The 17500-nt window shown below is 40.1% G+C and overlaps 2 protein-coding genes across 2 annotated transcripts in view; both read left to right on the top strand.

The window, feature by feature from the left end:
• The window catches only part of LOC138007199 (DENN domain-containing protein 5B-like), a 77415-nt gene that overhangs the window by 34984 nt on the left and 24931 nt on the right, over positions 1–17500 (top strand). The window contains exons 17-22 of the mRNA XM_068853978.1: positions 1–120; positions 256–307; positions 573–639; positions 1863–1960; positions 13993–14067; positions 14600–14682. The exon at positions 1–120 is cut by the window's left edge and continues 26 nt beyond it. Of these exons, the coding sequence (XP_068710079.1) occupies positions 1–120; positions 256–307; positions 573–639; positions 1863–1960; positions 13993–14067; positions 14600–14682 (495 nt within the window). The remainder of the gene's footprint in view (positions 121–255; positions 308–572; positions 640–1862; positions 1961–13992; positions 14068–14599; positions 14683–17500) is intronic.
• On the top strand, positions 10708–11589 carry LOC138007198 (ras-related protein Rap1-like). The gene has a single exon (XM_068853977.1). It carries the CDS (start codon positions 10799–10801, stop codon positions 11450–11452), a length of 654 nt encoding a protein of 217 aa, XP_068710078.1. The 5' UTR covers positions 10708–10798; the 3' UTR covers positions 11453–11589.

Here is a 17500-nt window from a genome sequence, read left to right as displayed (position 1 = left end):
ACAGGCAAGCAGTTGGGTGGAAGTACTACTACTGCGCAGGCGTGGATGACATTAGCAGGCAACATTACAGATACGGGTGTGATGAAAATCCCCAAAAATGAGAACGAATTCAGATTCAAGGTAACACTGAGGAAATAAAACATTCTTTCAAGCGCACGGAAACAGTTGTCAGTTAACGCCCACCGAACTCACGAAACTTTCTTTGAACCTCCGCCGAGTTCGGGATTTTAATGTGTTTCTGTTTTGTTTTAACAGCACACGAACTTGGGCGTGTTAACGACACTCAGGATTGGACATGACAACACAGGTCAGTGAATTCATGTTTTTTGATTTTGTGAACAAATAGATAGATTGAGAACAACGTGTGGGACAAACTGCCAATGCATGTTAGGCAGAAATTTGTGTTTTACTAATGGTCAATAAATTTAAGTGATGTTCTTTACCCTGGAGTTCACATTGCCGCCGTGTTATTCGGTGAGAATCTGGCAGTAGCTTAAAGAAGAAAAAGGTAAAACTCGAATCTAAATCTCCCTCGATTGTTGACACAGCAGTTTCGGCTTTTGTTTTATCAGGTTACAGTGCCGGCTGGTTCATTGAACAAGTCATTATCAAAAATGATGTCACGTCTCATATTTACAGGTTAGTGAGCGAGCGTTCGTTGCTCCGGTAATTTCAGCTGTCAGGATTAAACGTGAAATGCATGGTAAAAGGAGTAGCCCAGTCTTGCCCACTGCTTTTGCTCAATTTTCAAAGTGGCGATCAACGGTGATAGAAAATAGAGGCGGAGGTAATCAAATATCTTTCAGTGGCGATAAAGGTGACTGAGGATATAAGTAAGAAACAAGAAAAACGAACAACATCTTATGAAATTCAGTTGAGGGCTTTTTTTCTTGCACAAATTTTCACAGGGCTCTGTTTGCGTTTGCGGCTGATTATCACGTGATTGGCACATGCGTAAGGTGCCGCCCCTTCTATTGCGCTTCTTCTTTGTTAAAGGTACATCTATGGAAAAAGGTATTGTATTGATTCGGGAAACAATTGACACAAAGAAATACGCAACAAAGACTATATGGATGTGAAGAGACTAATATGGAAGAGTAGGGATGGCGCAGTGGTGAGAGCACTCCCCTTCCACCAGTGGAAGGGGCCCGCGTCGAATGTGGGTCGAGTTGTTGCTTGTCTACTCTGCACCGAGAGGTTTTTCTCCAGGTACTCCGGTTCCCTTCTCGTCAAAAACTAACCTACGATTTGATTCGCGTTGATTTGCTTTGATTTGATTTTTGTACAGTATTCCCAATTAGTGCTTCAGCGCTAAATAATGTGGACGCTTAAATAAAGTTTCCGCGCACTACTCCTACATGGAATTGTCTCCCTCAGGAGAAAGTACATGCTGTAAGCCCAGCATCTAGGAGAAACACGGAGACTATTCCATGTAGGAATAGTACGTGAAAAAAATAGAAGAAATTTAGATGCATCAGTACGCGCAGGATGGTGATGAAGTTTCATATCATGAGAGCGTCTTGTTTGAGAGTAAGAGAGAGAGAGATACATACTTTGAGCGATAACTACACCATTAAGATTCTGGAAGGCCTTAAACATAGGGTTAAGTCGTTGGAATTAATGACGGTCAGAGAGTAATGGCCAGTGCAGGGCACTCATGCAGCATACAAGAAACGCTCGTTTCACGGGAATAATCTCGGAAGACAAAGCGGGAAGGATTAACTGTAGTGTAACTCTAAGGGTGAAAGTGATAAACGGAGAAGTGATTCTATTGGTGTTTCATGCAAAAGGGAGTTTTATTTATAGTAGAAGAGGAGAGATAATAGGTAATTGGGTACTCAGTGGACGTGTTTCTTATGTAGGTTTTCATGTGGTCGTTGGCTCGCTAAGAACATGGACGACGGAAGTACCGAAAGGCTACTTGTGGCAGAGCTAATGAAAAACAAGGGAACCATGGAAGGTGAGGCGGCTTTGTTAATTTTCACCAGTTCAGTACACTCACTCGATGTCAATCAAACGAGGTTTCAGTAAATTTCTTAATAAACCTCTATTTTGAGAGCTGGCTTGAGAGACTCGTGTTTACAAAGAAAATGTAAAGACCAAATTGAGAACTATATCTCGTAGATTCGATACCAAATCAACAAGACGAGTCCAGTTGATGATGATATCGAGATTTAATCCTGAAGCAATTAGCATGAAAATTCAGCGCCTTCACGAACGAACCACATCTTCAAGTGAAGGTATGATCCTCGCAGTTATGAACGCAATTTTTGCAATTGCGTAAAGAAGCCTGAAAAATTCAGGACTTCAACGGGGTTTGAACCCGTGACCTCGCGATACCGATGCGACGCTCTAACCAACTGAGTTATGAAGCCACTGACGGTGGAACCCACAAATGACCAGCCCCCAACGTCAGTGGCTTCATAGCTCAGTTGGTTAGAGCGTCGCACAGGTATCCCGAGGTCAGGGGTTCAAACCCCGTTGAAGTCCCGAATTTTTCAGGCTTCTTTACGCAATTGCAAAAATTGCGTTCATAACTGCGAGGATCATAGCTTCACTTGATTTCATATCCGCAGTTCATATATGATCCATTTCATATATCATTTCATCGTTAACTACATCGTGTCCGGCATTTCGGCATCTCAGTTTAGAATGATATCCTATCAAATGGAGTGATGTCACAAAGTCTTGAGATATTTTCAGATGTTTGTAGATGAAACCTATGACTGCACACGTAGATTTATTTCTAAGCTTTCTCGTCATCAGAGCCTCGGATCCTATGTCTGCATGACCCGAGGCTCTGGGAAAGTGTATGTAGCAGAACATGAGCCATAGGATTCGTATAGCCCAAAGCTGGCTATTTGAACCTTCCGGCACCTATTCACTCCTTGTGTTAGCGTGAATGCACCAATGACAGGCGCTTTTGACTGTTCTTCACGAAAACCAATGAGAAGACACATTGTTTCAGGGTTCCTCAGAGCTCTTCTCTCCCTCAGTCATTCGCAAAAGAGAAGGGCTCTGGGGTCGAGATTGATGTCTGAGACGCTACAACGTACCTTTAATTCAAAACGTACCCAATCAATTGGAAAACAATCCAGATATGTTCTGGTGGGTTTTAAAAGGGCTTCTGTGCTGTTGGAGTAAGTGTTTGGGTTTGGTATCCTCCTAACGGAGCTGTTAACGCGCAAAAATAGCCTGCCTTGGCAAAGCAATTGGATGGGTAGTCATTGCCACGAGCTCTTTAAAGCTTAGGCGTACTAAGACGCTTTTTAATATTCCAGTTATTTTCTGGTTACTTTTAGAAAAGGGCTTGTGTGATGTTGGGAAAGGGTTTGGCGTCGTATCTCATCATCGTGTTCGTTCTGTGGTGTCTTGAGTAGTGGTGACGGCGCACACGTGCCCTTGTGTCACATGAAGCCGGTTCTTTTCGCTGCTTTGGCGTGTGGTTTGGATTACTTCCCTACTCTTTTTCAAGATCTTTACCCGTTTTCCTCTTAATTTTTTTCTTTTTCACCAAAAAAAAAACAAGCGTGAATTTATTCAGTTTGGAATATTACCGAGTTTATTATTTACCGAGGAAAAAAACTGCCGAAAACGTCTTCCCTTTCTTCTTACAAATTCCGTGAATAACATTATTAATAGACTTTTACAGGAAACTGAACACTCCGCATGATTTTGTCAGGAAAAAGTATTTTTCGTCCTGACAAAACAGGCCAAAACCTCATTATAATCATTTGGGCCATAAAGAGAACATATCTCACCGAAGCAATTCGGGACAGATAGCCCGTTTATGGAGGTATTAAATTGAGAAAGATCTCACTGCCGGTGTGTTCGGTGAAAATGCTAAATCGCGCCGAAACGCTGAATTGTTGAAACTAATACTCTCATCCACAGAAACTGAAATGTCACAACTACTAAACTAACAAAAGGAAAAGATAGATTACCGATAATAAGTTGTGGTATTCACTCAATGCCTCGAGGCTCATTGTTATTCAGCGAACGAGATGAGCAGTGTCCTCTGGTTTGTTCACTTTTCCAGTGTAAGACAAATAAACGACAGTTTGAAATAAAGGAGAAGATCACATGAAATTCTTGAGAATCAGATCTTTGAGGCATTTTATTCAACTCCGTCTAAAAGGACGTTTAAATTCTTTGGTATGTTCCCAGTGAATTTTCGACGGGAAGAAGTACACCTACATCCTGCGCAAATATGTACGTTAAATGTTAGTTTGATTCTCTTTACTAATTTCCTGACTGGAATTGTGTGTCGTAGGCTAAAAACATCTCATTAGCATGTGCTTTCCTCGAGCAAGATCGTTTTCAAGCATGTTTAATTAATAGCCGGCCGTTTACGTGCGATCATTTCCCCAGGAAGTTAACGCAGGTAATGCTTCCCGCTACTTTTGAAAAAATTCAAAGAACGCTTTTCCGTTTTTTGTTCTTCATGGAAACTGAGCTTATTGAGGTGCAAAGGAACTTGAATTATTCAGATGTTACGAGGATTTGACCTGCAAGTCACAATAGTTCTTCTCCAACGCTTTGCAACTGAATTTTCTAATTGCAACCTACGGAAATACACTGTTGTTGCATTTGTTTATTTCTTGGAAAAAAAATTATTGTCGAAATGATCTGAAAATCGACTACTATTTCTCAAATGTAAGGACCGTTTCTGTCCTTTTCATGGGGTTGTTGTTTTCGGTTCATGAGATGTGTAACGGCACCAGATTCGTTTGTGCATAATTCGAGGCAGTGGCATCGTAGCCTTTAGTTGCATAAGAACAAGTTCGGGCCTCATACGTTGCTTGCCGAGGTTGTCAGTGGTATCTTGCAAATTCAAAAAATCGTATTTCCTTTTTTGGGTAGTCGCCGTTGAGGCGTTTCGTCTTCGCCTTGGTGTGGTCTGTGGTGATTGGAAGGCCTTCAAAGCACCAATTTTCGTTATTTCAGTTTCTTTTTTGTTGTTTAAATAATGATGTTCATCTTTATAACATGATATCAAGGGACTTAAATATATCTTTCCACAGCAATTTGCTGTGAGGGAAAAACGACATTCAGTCAAATGCCTTAAGGGTCGATGCCATACATGCCATCACAAGGGTGACGGTGACTTGCAACATACCTCCACACCTCTTTTCGGAGAAGGGCGTTCAACTCGGTCATTTTCCTTTTTATTTTTTGCCTGAAAGGAATAAACTCTTAACAAGAAAGATTTGGATTCCCCGGCAGAGGTTTGACCAAAGGGTTTCGTGTGTTGTGGGCCTTCGTACTTGATAACAAGGTTTTATCTTCGTGGTTTAGACCAGTTTCGAGATAATTCCCCCAAAACAACGTTACAGGAAGTTCTAAGTTCAGACTTAGGGATCGTCTTAGTCATCATTGGTGACGGCTGCATAATGAAAACATCGTGCACAAATGATTAATCAGTGAGACTATTTCTTGTTCGGAGGGTGAAATTCATTTCCTTGAAGTTTTTTTGCTCAATGAGTGCAATGTGGATTTGATTACTGCGTATTTTGCAGTGTCTTTTTTTTACCTTATTTGGAGTTTTCTTTAACCGTTCAAATTTTATTCTTCTCATGAATGTGTGTTATTTAGGTTGGCCCTTTATCTTTACAGCTACTGGCGATTTCAGCTCGTCGAAAATGTAGTTGATTGGTTGTACTTGAGATTGAAGAGTCTTATTTTTTTATAACTTCATATGGGACGAACTTTTCCATTGGTAACTTAAAATTTATTTCATTGTACCGTTTTCCCCCCTTGCTTAAGAACTGACGAAAATTTAGTGCAATTTGTTGTACACGTAGTAAATGCTGTCCCCTATCAAAAGTAATCCTTGCCCGGGGGGGGGGGGGGGGTAGGGGGAACATCCAGTCTGGTCGTTCCTCGAGCTTGTCGAAGGCACAAAAGAGCCTCTACGATTTTAGCAATGGCAGGAGTGTTTTTCTAAAATATTTTCTTCAACGTTAAAGCTCTCTTAATGATAGAAGCTAGCTTCCGTGAATTAGCTTGTATTTTTCTACCATTAGTTAACGTTATACTTCACAAGCCTTGATCTTTATTTTGTCTCTTCTTGTCTTTGTACCACCAAACATGTGATCTTTGTCCGAGAAACAGACGATGAACCCCCCTGTTACTTTTGGTGTGAACGTCCTCATCACCACGTGTTTAAACCCGTTGGGAACTGTGATCAGCGGAAGTTTATCAGACGGAAAGGAACGAATTCCAAACTTTACTTTGGGTTATCTTGACTGAATAGATAAGTGATTAAGATGTCATTAGTTTAATTGGAACAAGGATGGTTTCTTCAAGTATTCTAAACATCTAGTAATCGATTTCGCAATAATACTGCGTTGTTCATGATGTTAGCTGTGAAGTGCTCGTGGAAATAATTTACTAAACCAATGTTTTCCAATTTTGTTTTTGAAATCGCAGAACTGGAAGCTTTCTGAAAATGGGCTTTGCGCTCACCGGCTGCTTGGCGCGGCTTACATGTCGTATAGTTGCTTATGTAACCGCACGGCGAACGACGCTTTTATCAGGGTCATAGGTTTAAGAGCCATTTAAGCCTGTTTTGTTTGTTTTTTTTCGTATTTCCCCATGCTTTGCCTCATGGAAAACAACTTCGTAGATGTATGCAGGCAAATAATGTTCTGTAGATCATGCCAGTAAACAAGTTTGATTTGATCTAAATGATTTTGTCGAATTTCTCTAATTATCCAATGGAAGCGTGTCGTAAACATTTTGTAAATGCTTCGTGTGAGATAACATACAGAGTAATAAACAAGGGTTGACATACCAATTATTTGTAAATGTTGGTGATAGCGTGACATTAACTGCAGATAGTCGTCTTCGGGCGTAGTCTAAGATTTGAACTGGACTCTGCACTCACCAACACCGATGACTTTGATCGCATTGACGCAAAGACGCCTAAAAAATTATGTAATTCCATTTGATTTGAACGGCTTATCTTGATTCGAATGCCATGTAATTGACTTTTGCCTGAGGGATCTGTTCATATTGCGGATAGGATTTTTAAACTGTTAAACCACTTGTTCTTCCTTGACGCTCCAATAAGAACCGCAATGGAAAATCGCAAGCTGCAGTTTAGTTTAAACTGCCGCAAAGAATGATTAAAAGTTCTTTTACAGGTTTAATGCATCCTTTAATCTTGCCCATGCTCTTAATATTAATAGGCCTTTTGCAACTAACGATCACATGGTACAAAATCCGCCATGCTGGAGGGCAAGCTCATTATTATTCCCCCACTGGGACATTACAAGGCAAGTCAAGCTTGACTGGTTCATGTCTCCTTGTTTTAATGTCCCAGTGGGGGAATAATAATGAGCTTGTCCTCCAGCATGGCGGATTTTGTACCATGTGATCGTTAGTTGCAGAAGGCCTATTTGTACGTGGTATAGGTGGTTTTCACGTTAGGTCATTGCCGCCATGTTGGTGGACGAAAACAATAGGTTTCTCATTAGTTCCTTTTGTTCGTCCACCAGCATCGATTATCTGTGTCTCAAGAGATTGTTTGCAAAACACCTATCACAATGGTTGATAGTCTATAAACACTTCACTATTTTTAATCGCTGTTTTTTTTTTCTTTTCAAGAGTAGTTTAGGTGTTGGAGTAGATTTGCTGTCTAGGATAAAAATACTCAAGGAATATGAAATAATTGCCACTTAAATTAGCTTAATTGCCCGACCAGTTGACTCAGATCGGACAAGAGAAAGAAAGTCGTCTCTTCTTAGAACGAAGAGTCTATAAATAACAGAAGAGTCAGTTCTGTGTTTGGTATCTAAAAATGTTTAGACTTTCCAGTCGTCACTGATGAGAAATCGCAAGAACCATTAGGACATGATATTTGTCTTTCTACTGAAAATAACTAGCTTATGATTTGCGTGGCAGTTTTGGCAGTGTACGTGTTCTAGGCCTCATTAAATTGAATACCTATCCTCGGGGATTATTCGGTAAAGACTGTTAGATGAAAACTTCTAAGAATGTAATTTCCCCGGATAATGAAGTGTAAAATGAAAACATTATGTCCCTAATGGCAAAAATTAAAAACAAAACACGTTTTTTATAACCGGTCTGAAAACTCACCAGTTTTTTTTAGGAACAATCAAGGAAGATTGGAAGGAGTCGTAAAGGGAAATTGAAATAACAACAATAATCCTTAACTCGTTCCTTTACTTGTGTTTCGAAACGTCCCTAATTCTGAGGTTGTCTTGCTCAGGCGAACGGGAAAAAAATCTGGCGTAAAGTACTTCTTGTCAAAAATCAATGAAACATTTTTGATTTAGGTGTACTTCTTGAGAAAAAGTAAGCCACGAGAAAAGACAAGTAGCAGCCTAGCGTTTTCTGTTTGTTGTTTAATCCTCGCGTCTAGTTGGTAGCACTGAAGCCATAACAGAGCTATAGTTAGCTTTTTTCGGTGGTTTTAGATCAAGAGCTTCTGTTTCGAATAATCCATGCAGCATGGTGAGCCAAAGATAGCTGCTTTAATTGCTCAGGTAACCTGATTTGAGCGTTCGTTGTACGTGCTGGCTTTCTCGCTATAATTGAGTTTTCAAGTGTGTTTGATGTGCTAATTGGTTCACGATTTCGTACTTGTCTCAAGAATTTAGCGACAATTTTATGGTGCAACATTGCATGTAGCGGTAGTTGTAAAGAAGAGAATTCGGGCGAATTTCCAAGGTTATCTTACGCAAGCCGTGATGTTTAACTTAAGAGGTATAAATGCCTTAGTTTGCGTGGCATTTTTTGTATTTTTTGCATTCACGGCTGTCTCATTAAATTCGATGTCTGTCAGTCCTCAATGATTATTCAGCAAAGAGATGACTCTTCTGAAAAGGGAAAAAGAAATCGAAATTGTATCTTTCCCTGATAAAAGAAGTTGAATACTGAGATCTTTCTTATGTCCATATTCCTGTAACAGATACTGCATGTCATTCTCGGTAAGCATGCGGGCCCTTTTAAGGACAGCCTTTTCCCCCGTGCAGAAAATGGTTGGAGAGTATGAAATGCGGATAATAAACATCACGGGTAAAAAATCAGCACTGCGAAAGATAGCAGTGGGTTCAACTTGATTCACCTTCTATAATAGAGAGTTTTAGCACCGATGACGAGTACGGTTACGAGTTTAGCTCGTTCTCGTAGTCGAAAAAATAAGGTTAAGCATTCCTAAAATAATTTGGCGCCTTTTTTGAACTTTAGCTGGTGCTTTCACGTTCAGCAAACAAAGTTTATGAAAGCGCTGTAAGAGCATGCTAAAAATGTCGCTAACTGATGTTCAAGAGCTACTTCTCTTAGGCCTGTTTGAGGGCCTTTATCGATCACAAAGAATTCTGTGGGCTTTTTTATGTACATCACGCTACATTGTGGCATGATAGTTTTAAAGAAATTTTGACTAGCCAATTTTCAGGTAGAAGACTTAAAACACACTTACGAAAAGCTTGAACAAGTGTGAGTTTATTTTGCGTTTAGTTTGAGAGTTAATCTATTGCGGAGATTAAAACTGCGTAGCTCGCTGATGGCATCTTGTAAAAGAGGTAAGTTAATCTTACACATGAACGAATTGCATACAGACATAAATTCTTGAGATTTCCCTAATCGTTTGAAAAAAAAAAACTGAGTTTCCATTATCGAATTAAACGGTTACATAACCTGAGGTGTATAAAATTTAAGAAATGGAAAGGCAAAATTGTTTCTGTTTTGTTATTTATTAATTTTTAGTGAGTTTCTACAGGGTACAATGTATTAACGATAGTCCAGTTATATTATCAAACCACGCCAACTCCTCTCAGTTCTAAGACACTACTTGTAAACTCTGCTTTAACTTGGCTCTCCTTGTAAGACAATAGTGTCTTCAGGTTTACGTCGACTCATTAAAACGCGGAAAATGGCACAGGGGAAAAACCCCTGGGAAAGACAGGTGAACTTAGTCTTCATCATCGATTGATGTGAAGCAATCTGCTTGTGGGTCACTTTATTTCTTATAGCATGAATATTTTGGCATCAGCAGCGGGGTTTTAAATAATACGCTGTCATAAAACCTAGATAGCAGGCCTTCCTAATCCTGAAGTTAATGATTGGTATTTGTTTTTGAAGTGAACCCAACTAAATGCGTGGAAAAGCAATTGAGGGAAAATCGAAACAGATGAATTGCACGTGGGTTAATTGCATTTGTTGGTGTCTGCTGATAATATATTTAACAACTCTCCGATTCTCTTTATGATAAATGTTAAGGGAATAGTGTGCATGTAAGAGTAAAGATGAAAAAAGACGATTAATGAACCAGTAAAATCGGCACAATTGTTGATAACGTGTGTGCGTGTGTGTGTGTGTGTAGCGTTATGTTTTGAAATCTTACCCCAGTAAAAGTTAGCGTGGAACCAGATTTGTTTGTATACCAATCGTCTCAGACGTCATCACATGGCTTAAAATATACCCAATTACTGACTTGTCAAAATTCCTCGCTGATAGTGTAACTTGCCGTTGGCGTGCCCATGTCGCATTGATAAGTAATTCACTTGAACATCTATCACTTTAAGGGCAATGTCTTTGTTTGTTTTCCCACTTGTAATCTCACGTTTCATGTTGTTTCAGTAGTTTCCCCAATCGTGCATAACGCGGTTTATTACAACGAGTGCCAAAAATACTTTATTACAACCAGATGTTAATAGGATTAGAATGCGGTATAAATATTAGGGAGACATCATGTTTTTAGTCAGATGCTATACGAAAGATAACCAAGACAAGTGAGTGGAACAACGAAGATCGTGAATCGTGTGCCATCATGCCCTTAAGCGTGAAAGGCCGGATGAGAAAAGTGGGCGAGAAATGGCGCAATTCAGTGGACACGCTACCTCTTCCAAGGAACGTTTTTAACGTGGTTGTACTCGGCGCGGGCGGCGTTGGCAAAACGTCCCTTGTATCGCGCTTTGTCAGTAAAGCTTTTACGGAGTGCCACAATCCGACCGTGGAGGATTTGTACGAGAAACCAATACAACTAAGAAAGGGTGTTAGTGCTTTTTTGCAAGTCCTAGACACAGCGGGAACGTACCAATTTCCTGCCATGAGGAAAGTGACATACCAATTTGGAGAGGCGTTCATTCTTGTATATTCAGTAGATAACAGTGATTCGCTCAACGAAGCGCTCCGATTGCAGCAAGAAATTTACGCGGCAAAAGGCAGAGATGATGTGCCTATGATCTTAGTCGGAAACAAATGTGATTTGACTTCAGGAACTGATAAGCACTTAAAAAGTCATGCCATCGCATCGAGTCTTTCGCGAGGGAAAAACTGTGTTCTAGCCGAGACGTCGGCAAAATTTGATGTGAACGTTAGCGGCGTGTTTACGGCCTTGATGGCACAAGTAGCGTTAGCAAGTAGTCCTGTGTTAAAACCTAAGAGAAGCAGCTGGAGGAACAGGAAATTCAGTGCGCCGTAGTGCTGCCCGGTTCACGAACGGATGCAAGCAAGGAAGATCAACGGAAAATGTGGGTGTTCGAGAAGAACCACATCGTCGCATCACAAAAGCAAACAAAGGATGGCAATGAACCGGAACGAGTGCGAAATCTAAGACCTCTTAAATTGTGGCTACAGTGAATAACCTTTCATACGTAGTACATTTTGCAACAACTGTTATGTAATGGCTCGTGTTTAGCAGTGAGAGTCGGCCATCATAGCCCCCACGATCCGCCTTGATGAGTTGGCAAGAGGCTGTATCTTTTAGAACTATCCTCTACAAATGTCCGGTTGCTTTAAGGATCTGTATCTTGGACTTAAGATACAGCCAACAGACTGTGAAGCAAGCGGAATTGCCAAGGGCAGGCGATAATTGTGAATGATTCAGGACATTCTTGTAACATTTCGACTTCCGGTATTATGCTTTGACGTCAAGCACTCAAAAACTGTTTTTTTCCACGTGTAAATCAGAACTTAACAATATTATAAAGTTGAAATGTCAGCGAATCTGTATTTATGATGCAGGCGGGAATAGATTGCCGAACCTGCAATTAATTTATTTATATCACCTAAACTGCGTGACGTTGTAAAATATATTCATATTTGTTACACAATCCAAGGTAATATTTTGATACAGGGATAAAATAACTTGAGACAAAACAAGTGTTAGCTTCTCCTTTTTATGCTTTTCCTCCGTGTTACTGCTACTTTTTGCGACTTCTCTAACAGTTAAAGATGAACCGGAAACCATATCCAAGAAATGTCATAGCAATCTTTTGCACGCAACAAGCAAGTAAAAAGTCGTGAACATCTCCATTTTAATCCCGTTCAACTTTGCTAGTCAGCAAACGTTGGCTTTACAAGGCACCAGACTAGAAGCAAGGGAAGCACGATTAATAATGATAAACTTTACTAATAAGTGTCAACTGTATTTAGTGCTGAAGCACTAATTGTGGGCACTGTACAAAAATCAAGTCATAGGTGGGTTTTTCAGTAGAGGGGAAAACCGGCGGAGTACCTGGAGAAAAATCTCGCGTGGTAGATTAGAGAACCAACAAACTCAAACCACGCGTGATGCACACGGACCGCGTTGGTGGGAGGCGAGTGCTCTGCACAACCTTGTGCATGCACACAGCATTGATTTCACCGGCTAGTGACAGACATGGACAGCTATTTTTGGCGCTACAAGGTCTTTTTACCATTGCATAATGTCGGAGGCTTTTACTCCCTTGGCGCCGGGGTGGAAAAACATTCCATTGCGTAAGCGACCGTTAAAGAGTGCTGGAAATTGTGTCATCGTGAACAGGGAGTGTAAAATCCCTTTACTTTCACTTTGGGCCTGTTTCACATGGAGGTATGGGACCCCGGATAGGTGAGGTACATCGCCTACCCGTAGCCAAAAAAGTGAGACTTCACATGCAATGTTATAGCCTCGGGGCACTGTGGTGAGGTTTCCAAATGCTTTGGCGAAATGTTCAAACGAAAGATAAATCACCCCAGTCAGGCGGGGTACCCCACCTTCAGCATTCACATGGTAAAAAACTCACCCCACCTTAGCGGGTTACCGGGCCTTGCTGACCGAGCAGCCCGCCTCGGTGAGGTACCCCCACCTCTCATGCGAACACAATCAAGAATAAAAGAGAAATTGTATGGAGAGATTGGTTGGGGTCCGCTACCTCCATGAACAGGCCCTTATTCGTGCGCTTTCTTAAGATGCTAGAATGATATTTAGACGAATGAAAGACAAGAAAGATACACAGCCATCTTTCTGTCTTTATTGCAACTGTCCAAGAGTGCGGCTAAAAATATGATTTTTAGTAAGATCCCTCAATTTATCTCCAAAAGCTGGGGATTATACAGGATTGCCCCTATAGTGAGGATGTTCTAGTTCTGTTTTGGTATTTGTTTACATATATTTTAAACAAAATATATTTCTCTCTTTTTTTGCAAATGCTGTAATCTGTGATACGTGAGGATGTACAAAATTCCGCTAAATCCAATAGATTTGGCTTAGTCTTAGGGATTTCCCTTATCAAAACGCATGTTTTTACAATTTCGGGGAATGTTAATGTTTCCCGGAATTCTGTATTACCGAAAAGTCAAACCATTTTTAAGCCACTTACCTGGAGATTTTCATTCCAGTATCAAAATTTAATCGAAAACTAACCTCTTGGCTCAGAGCTATTTTAGGTCATTTGAGTTTTCATGTTTATTTTGAACACCAACATTCTTCTCTCCTGAAATTCCAGATAATCTTACCGTATTAAAGCCCATTTTTTGTCTCTTTCTTATTTTATTAAAAAAGTGGGTCGGGCGTTTATATTTAGTCTCATTTCGTTTGTCACGCTATCTTTTTCGCGGGTGGTCACGCAACGCCTCTCCCCTCGCGTTTAGCTGCAAGGAGACGTTGTTATCAAAAATTTTTGAGTAAACGAACACCTTGATTGTTTGTTCTTCTTTTTCTTTGATAGCTAGGTTTGTAGTCAAAACTAACAATTTTTTTGGCGTTTTTTTTTCCCGCAGATGGCAACTTGGCAGAAGTTTGTCGCTTATCTCCACAAAGACGCTCACCGGTTCTCTCCAAAAGGAACCGTGAAAGTAAGAAAAATCACAAATACCTGGTTAATCGATTCGATTAAGTATGTTTTCCGTTCTTATTCCTTCCTGGGACTTAATGTTGTTGTATGCGATAGAAGGCCAGACTGCTAACATCTTGACTTCGCGAACGAGACTTTGAGCGCGATGCTCAACGAGTTTGCTGGAATTCGAAAAGTATCTGATGAGTCTCTTGGCCGAGACGAAACGCCGCGTCATACCAGCCACGAAATTCTTCACAAGTACTTGACAATTTTTTATTAAACTATTCCATTTACTAACTGTTATTATGCAGGTTTCTTATTAGATCGTTTGCCTGAGTTTGAAAAGTCACCATATTGGACAAAGCTGCTGGAAGATATGCGGGACGAGTGACAAGACTTATTATCCTGACTCGTTCCTGATCTTCCGTTATGTTGCTCAATATGGCGACCGGATTTCTTCTGCTGAAGGCAAACCGTTGCCCGCAAGCAACACCTATAGGAGAGTAAGTGATTCTGAGGACAATTCTTTTTTTTCTTTGTTTGGTTCTTAGAAATTCGTATTCCCGAAGTGCAGGAGAGTGTCGCTGATGCTGTCAACAATATCGTGAAACATTTTTACAAACCTGAAAAAGAGGTAAATCATGGCAACCGGCAACAATGTTTCGCTTCTGTTTTAGTTTGCTTTTTGTGAATTAAATACAGCAAATACTCTGTTGTCGGTTTTCACGTGACGGTCAACCAAAGTAATCTCCGATAACTGAGTTCTCTTCTTATTGGCAACAATAGGCCATTTCCGATTTCATGGATGCCTCCTCTTCAAATCGAGTCTTATTTCGAATTTTTTTTTATGAAAATTATTTTTCATTCATATGTAAAGTAGAACTAATTACCATCACAAAAACTTCGCACTTAGACTCGCTTTGAAGAGGAGGCAGACATGAACTCGGAAATGGCCTATTGATTTTCTTTCTCTGAAAAACATGGCGACTGGCCACGTGACTGAAACCAAGAATTGAAACTTTTCTGGCCTAAGCATTAGATAAAAGTGCTGAAATCAGCTCAAGGAATACTAGAAACTATCACTTGCTTAATATACCCTTTTATTTAAAACTGAACCACGGATATCAGATTTCCAGCATTTTCATTGGCCTCGCCGGACACAAGCTATCATTTCATATACCTGCAGTACCTAATATTGTTAAGGAACGCGGTCAGCAATATAGCGAGCTGAAAACATTTTTGCAGCTCTCAGAAAAAAATGGTCTACAAAAGCCGTTTTGGACCGGAATGAAACCAACATGAAAGAGTTGTTGATCCTGGAGTTTGTAATAAAACAATTATTCTACTCGGGCTTGCTGGATATAAAATTATTATAACCTACTCGGCGCTACGCGCCTCGTTGGTTATCTATCGCTTCATATCCAGCAAACCCGAGTAGAATAAATATGTTATTCACCGGCCTTGGTCGGTCCGTATTGGGAAAAACTGTGCCCGAGGTCTCGAGTACGGCCCGAGGCTGCAGGCCGAGGGCCGTACTCGAGACAGAGGGCACAGTTTTTCCCAATACGGACCGACCAAGGCCGGTGAATAACATTTTTATTTATTTCTAAATTCTATTTTTAAAAGGTAGGAGAAAAAAACTCTTAGAAAAACTTGGAAAAGTCCCATGTTTTTGTGTTTTACACATTGTCTCATCAACGTTGTCAACAAATGTACAATTCCTAACAAGAACTTTCGCTCTTTCCAATTCGCATCTTCACTTCTGGCGCTTAGCGTATGTTGGTTACCCCATGACCGTGGTCAGGGAGATAGAAAAATACTGCCCCGCGCCCGGAACCAATCAGATTGCAGGATTCTCAGTATAACTTGGCCCGCTCACGACTCAAAGAAATCAATAATTTGTTAGATATCGCACAGCTATCGGTCAGAGATGCTTTTCAATATCGTGTTTGCTAATACGTGGAATAGCTTTCGATTCTAACTTGAAAATTGAGTTAGTCTATCAAAGAATTTAAATTTTATTAAGGAAGGTTTATTGTTAAAAGAGAATTCTTGTAATCTTGAGTAAATGTATTTACCTTTTTATATTTTAATGAATTTCGCTTCCTCTAATCACAATCTTGTTTAGACTTCCATTTGTATGTAATTACGAATTTATATCGCAAAAAGCACCTCATGGGAAGCTTCAAGAAGTCGTTAGTATTGGCGTATGGTTATCTATTAGACAGGAGGGCCCTTTCTCCTCATAAGAAATGCCGGTAAACGCAAAATCCCTACTTGTACACATATGTGTTATTTTTATTTCTTCAGTAAATTTGCGATCGGAGCTCTTTATCTTGGTGGCGTTACTTTTTTTCAGTTTTTAAACCTCTGTTATTTCAGACAGACCGTCTAACTTCAAGACCTGAGATTTTCCCTATTAATAGAACCCAGACTATTTATACTGGGAGAACCCGTGCTTTTAAAGAAACTCTCTTGGACGCAGATAGGCAAGCACTCTCACTTACAACCTCTAGTTTTCAGTGGAAACGGTGTAAGGTTCAACTGTATTTGTGATTAGGGTTAGCTGGTTTCGCGTTTGCTTTTGTGTACCAATCTCAGGCAATATTATTGCAAGATTTTGTGACTGAAAACGGTCTTTTTTGCTAAAGATATGTAAGAAATTATGGAACCCCGAGATAGGTCGGGCTACAAAAGTTTCGCGCTTTGACGAAAACTCCGGCCTCTATATTTTTTTCGGGCAGGTACGATATGTTCTCTGAGCAATGGTAACCTGTTTCTCTTTCGAGAAGAGGAAATCTAACTTATTTGTTGTGCGGTGATGGTGGCCTTTGTCAAGCATTAGAGCAAATAGTATAACAAATTTGATTTCTCTTTGTCACCTATACATGTAATAGACCTTATTCATAAATGGCGGTCACATTTATAATTCTTTTGTCCACGTGCAAATTAGCCTACCAAGCCTCATTTTAAGAGCAAAAATTCTTTTCAATTCACTGTATGGTAACCGAGGCCTTGGTAGGCCATTTGCACTTCGACAAAACGAATTATAAATTGGCCGCCATTTATGAATAAGGTCTATACTCATCTTGAACGATGCGATTATTCAATGCGTAAAAGAGAAGATATTCTTTCCAATTCACATGATTGAAACTCAAATTAAGCAAAAGCTTTTCTTGTTGAAGGTTAAAATTTTTACAAAGATGTTTAAGGATGTCCTAATAAAGGTGTGTTAGTTGGTTTGAACTTTTTGATGGACAAGTGTCATCTCGCTAATCTTGAGAACATTTGAGCATCTAAATGGACCCTACAGTATGTTGAGAATTCGAGACGGGCGTATTTGGTTTGGATGTAAGGGTTTTTCGAACAACAAAGTAAGGAAATATATGTGAAATGAAAGTTCAATGACAAGAAATTAAGGGAAAGTGATAATAAAGTACTTTAAAATGGGA

This window comes from Montipora foliosa, chromosome 6 (assembly GCF_036669935.1).
Source record: "Montipora foliosa isolate CH-2021 chromosome 6, ASM3666993v2, whole genome shotgun sequence".
Taxonomy (NCBI): domain Eukaryota; kingdom Metazoa; phylum Cnidaria; class Anthozoa; order Scleractinia; family Acroporidae; genus Montipora; species Montipora foliosa.
Note: the sequence above shows the minus strand (reverse complement) of the source record. Positions and strands in the feature narration are given on the sequence as shown.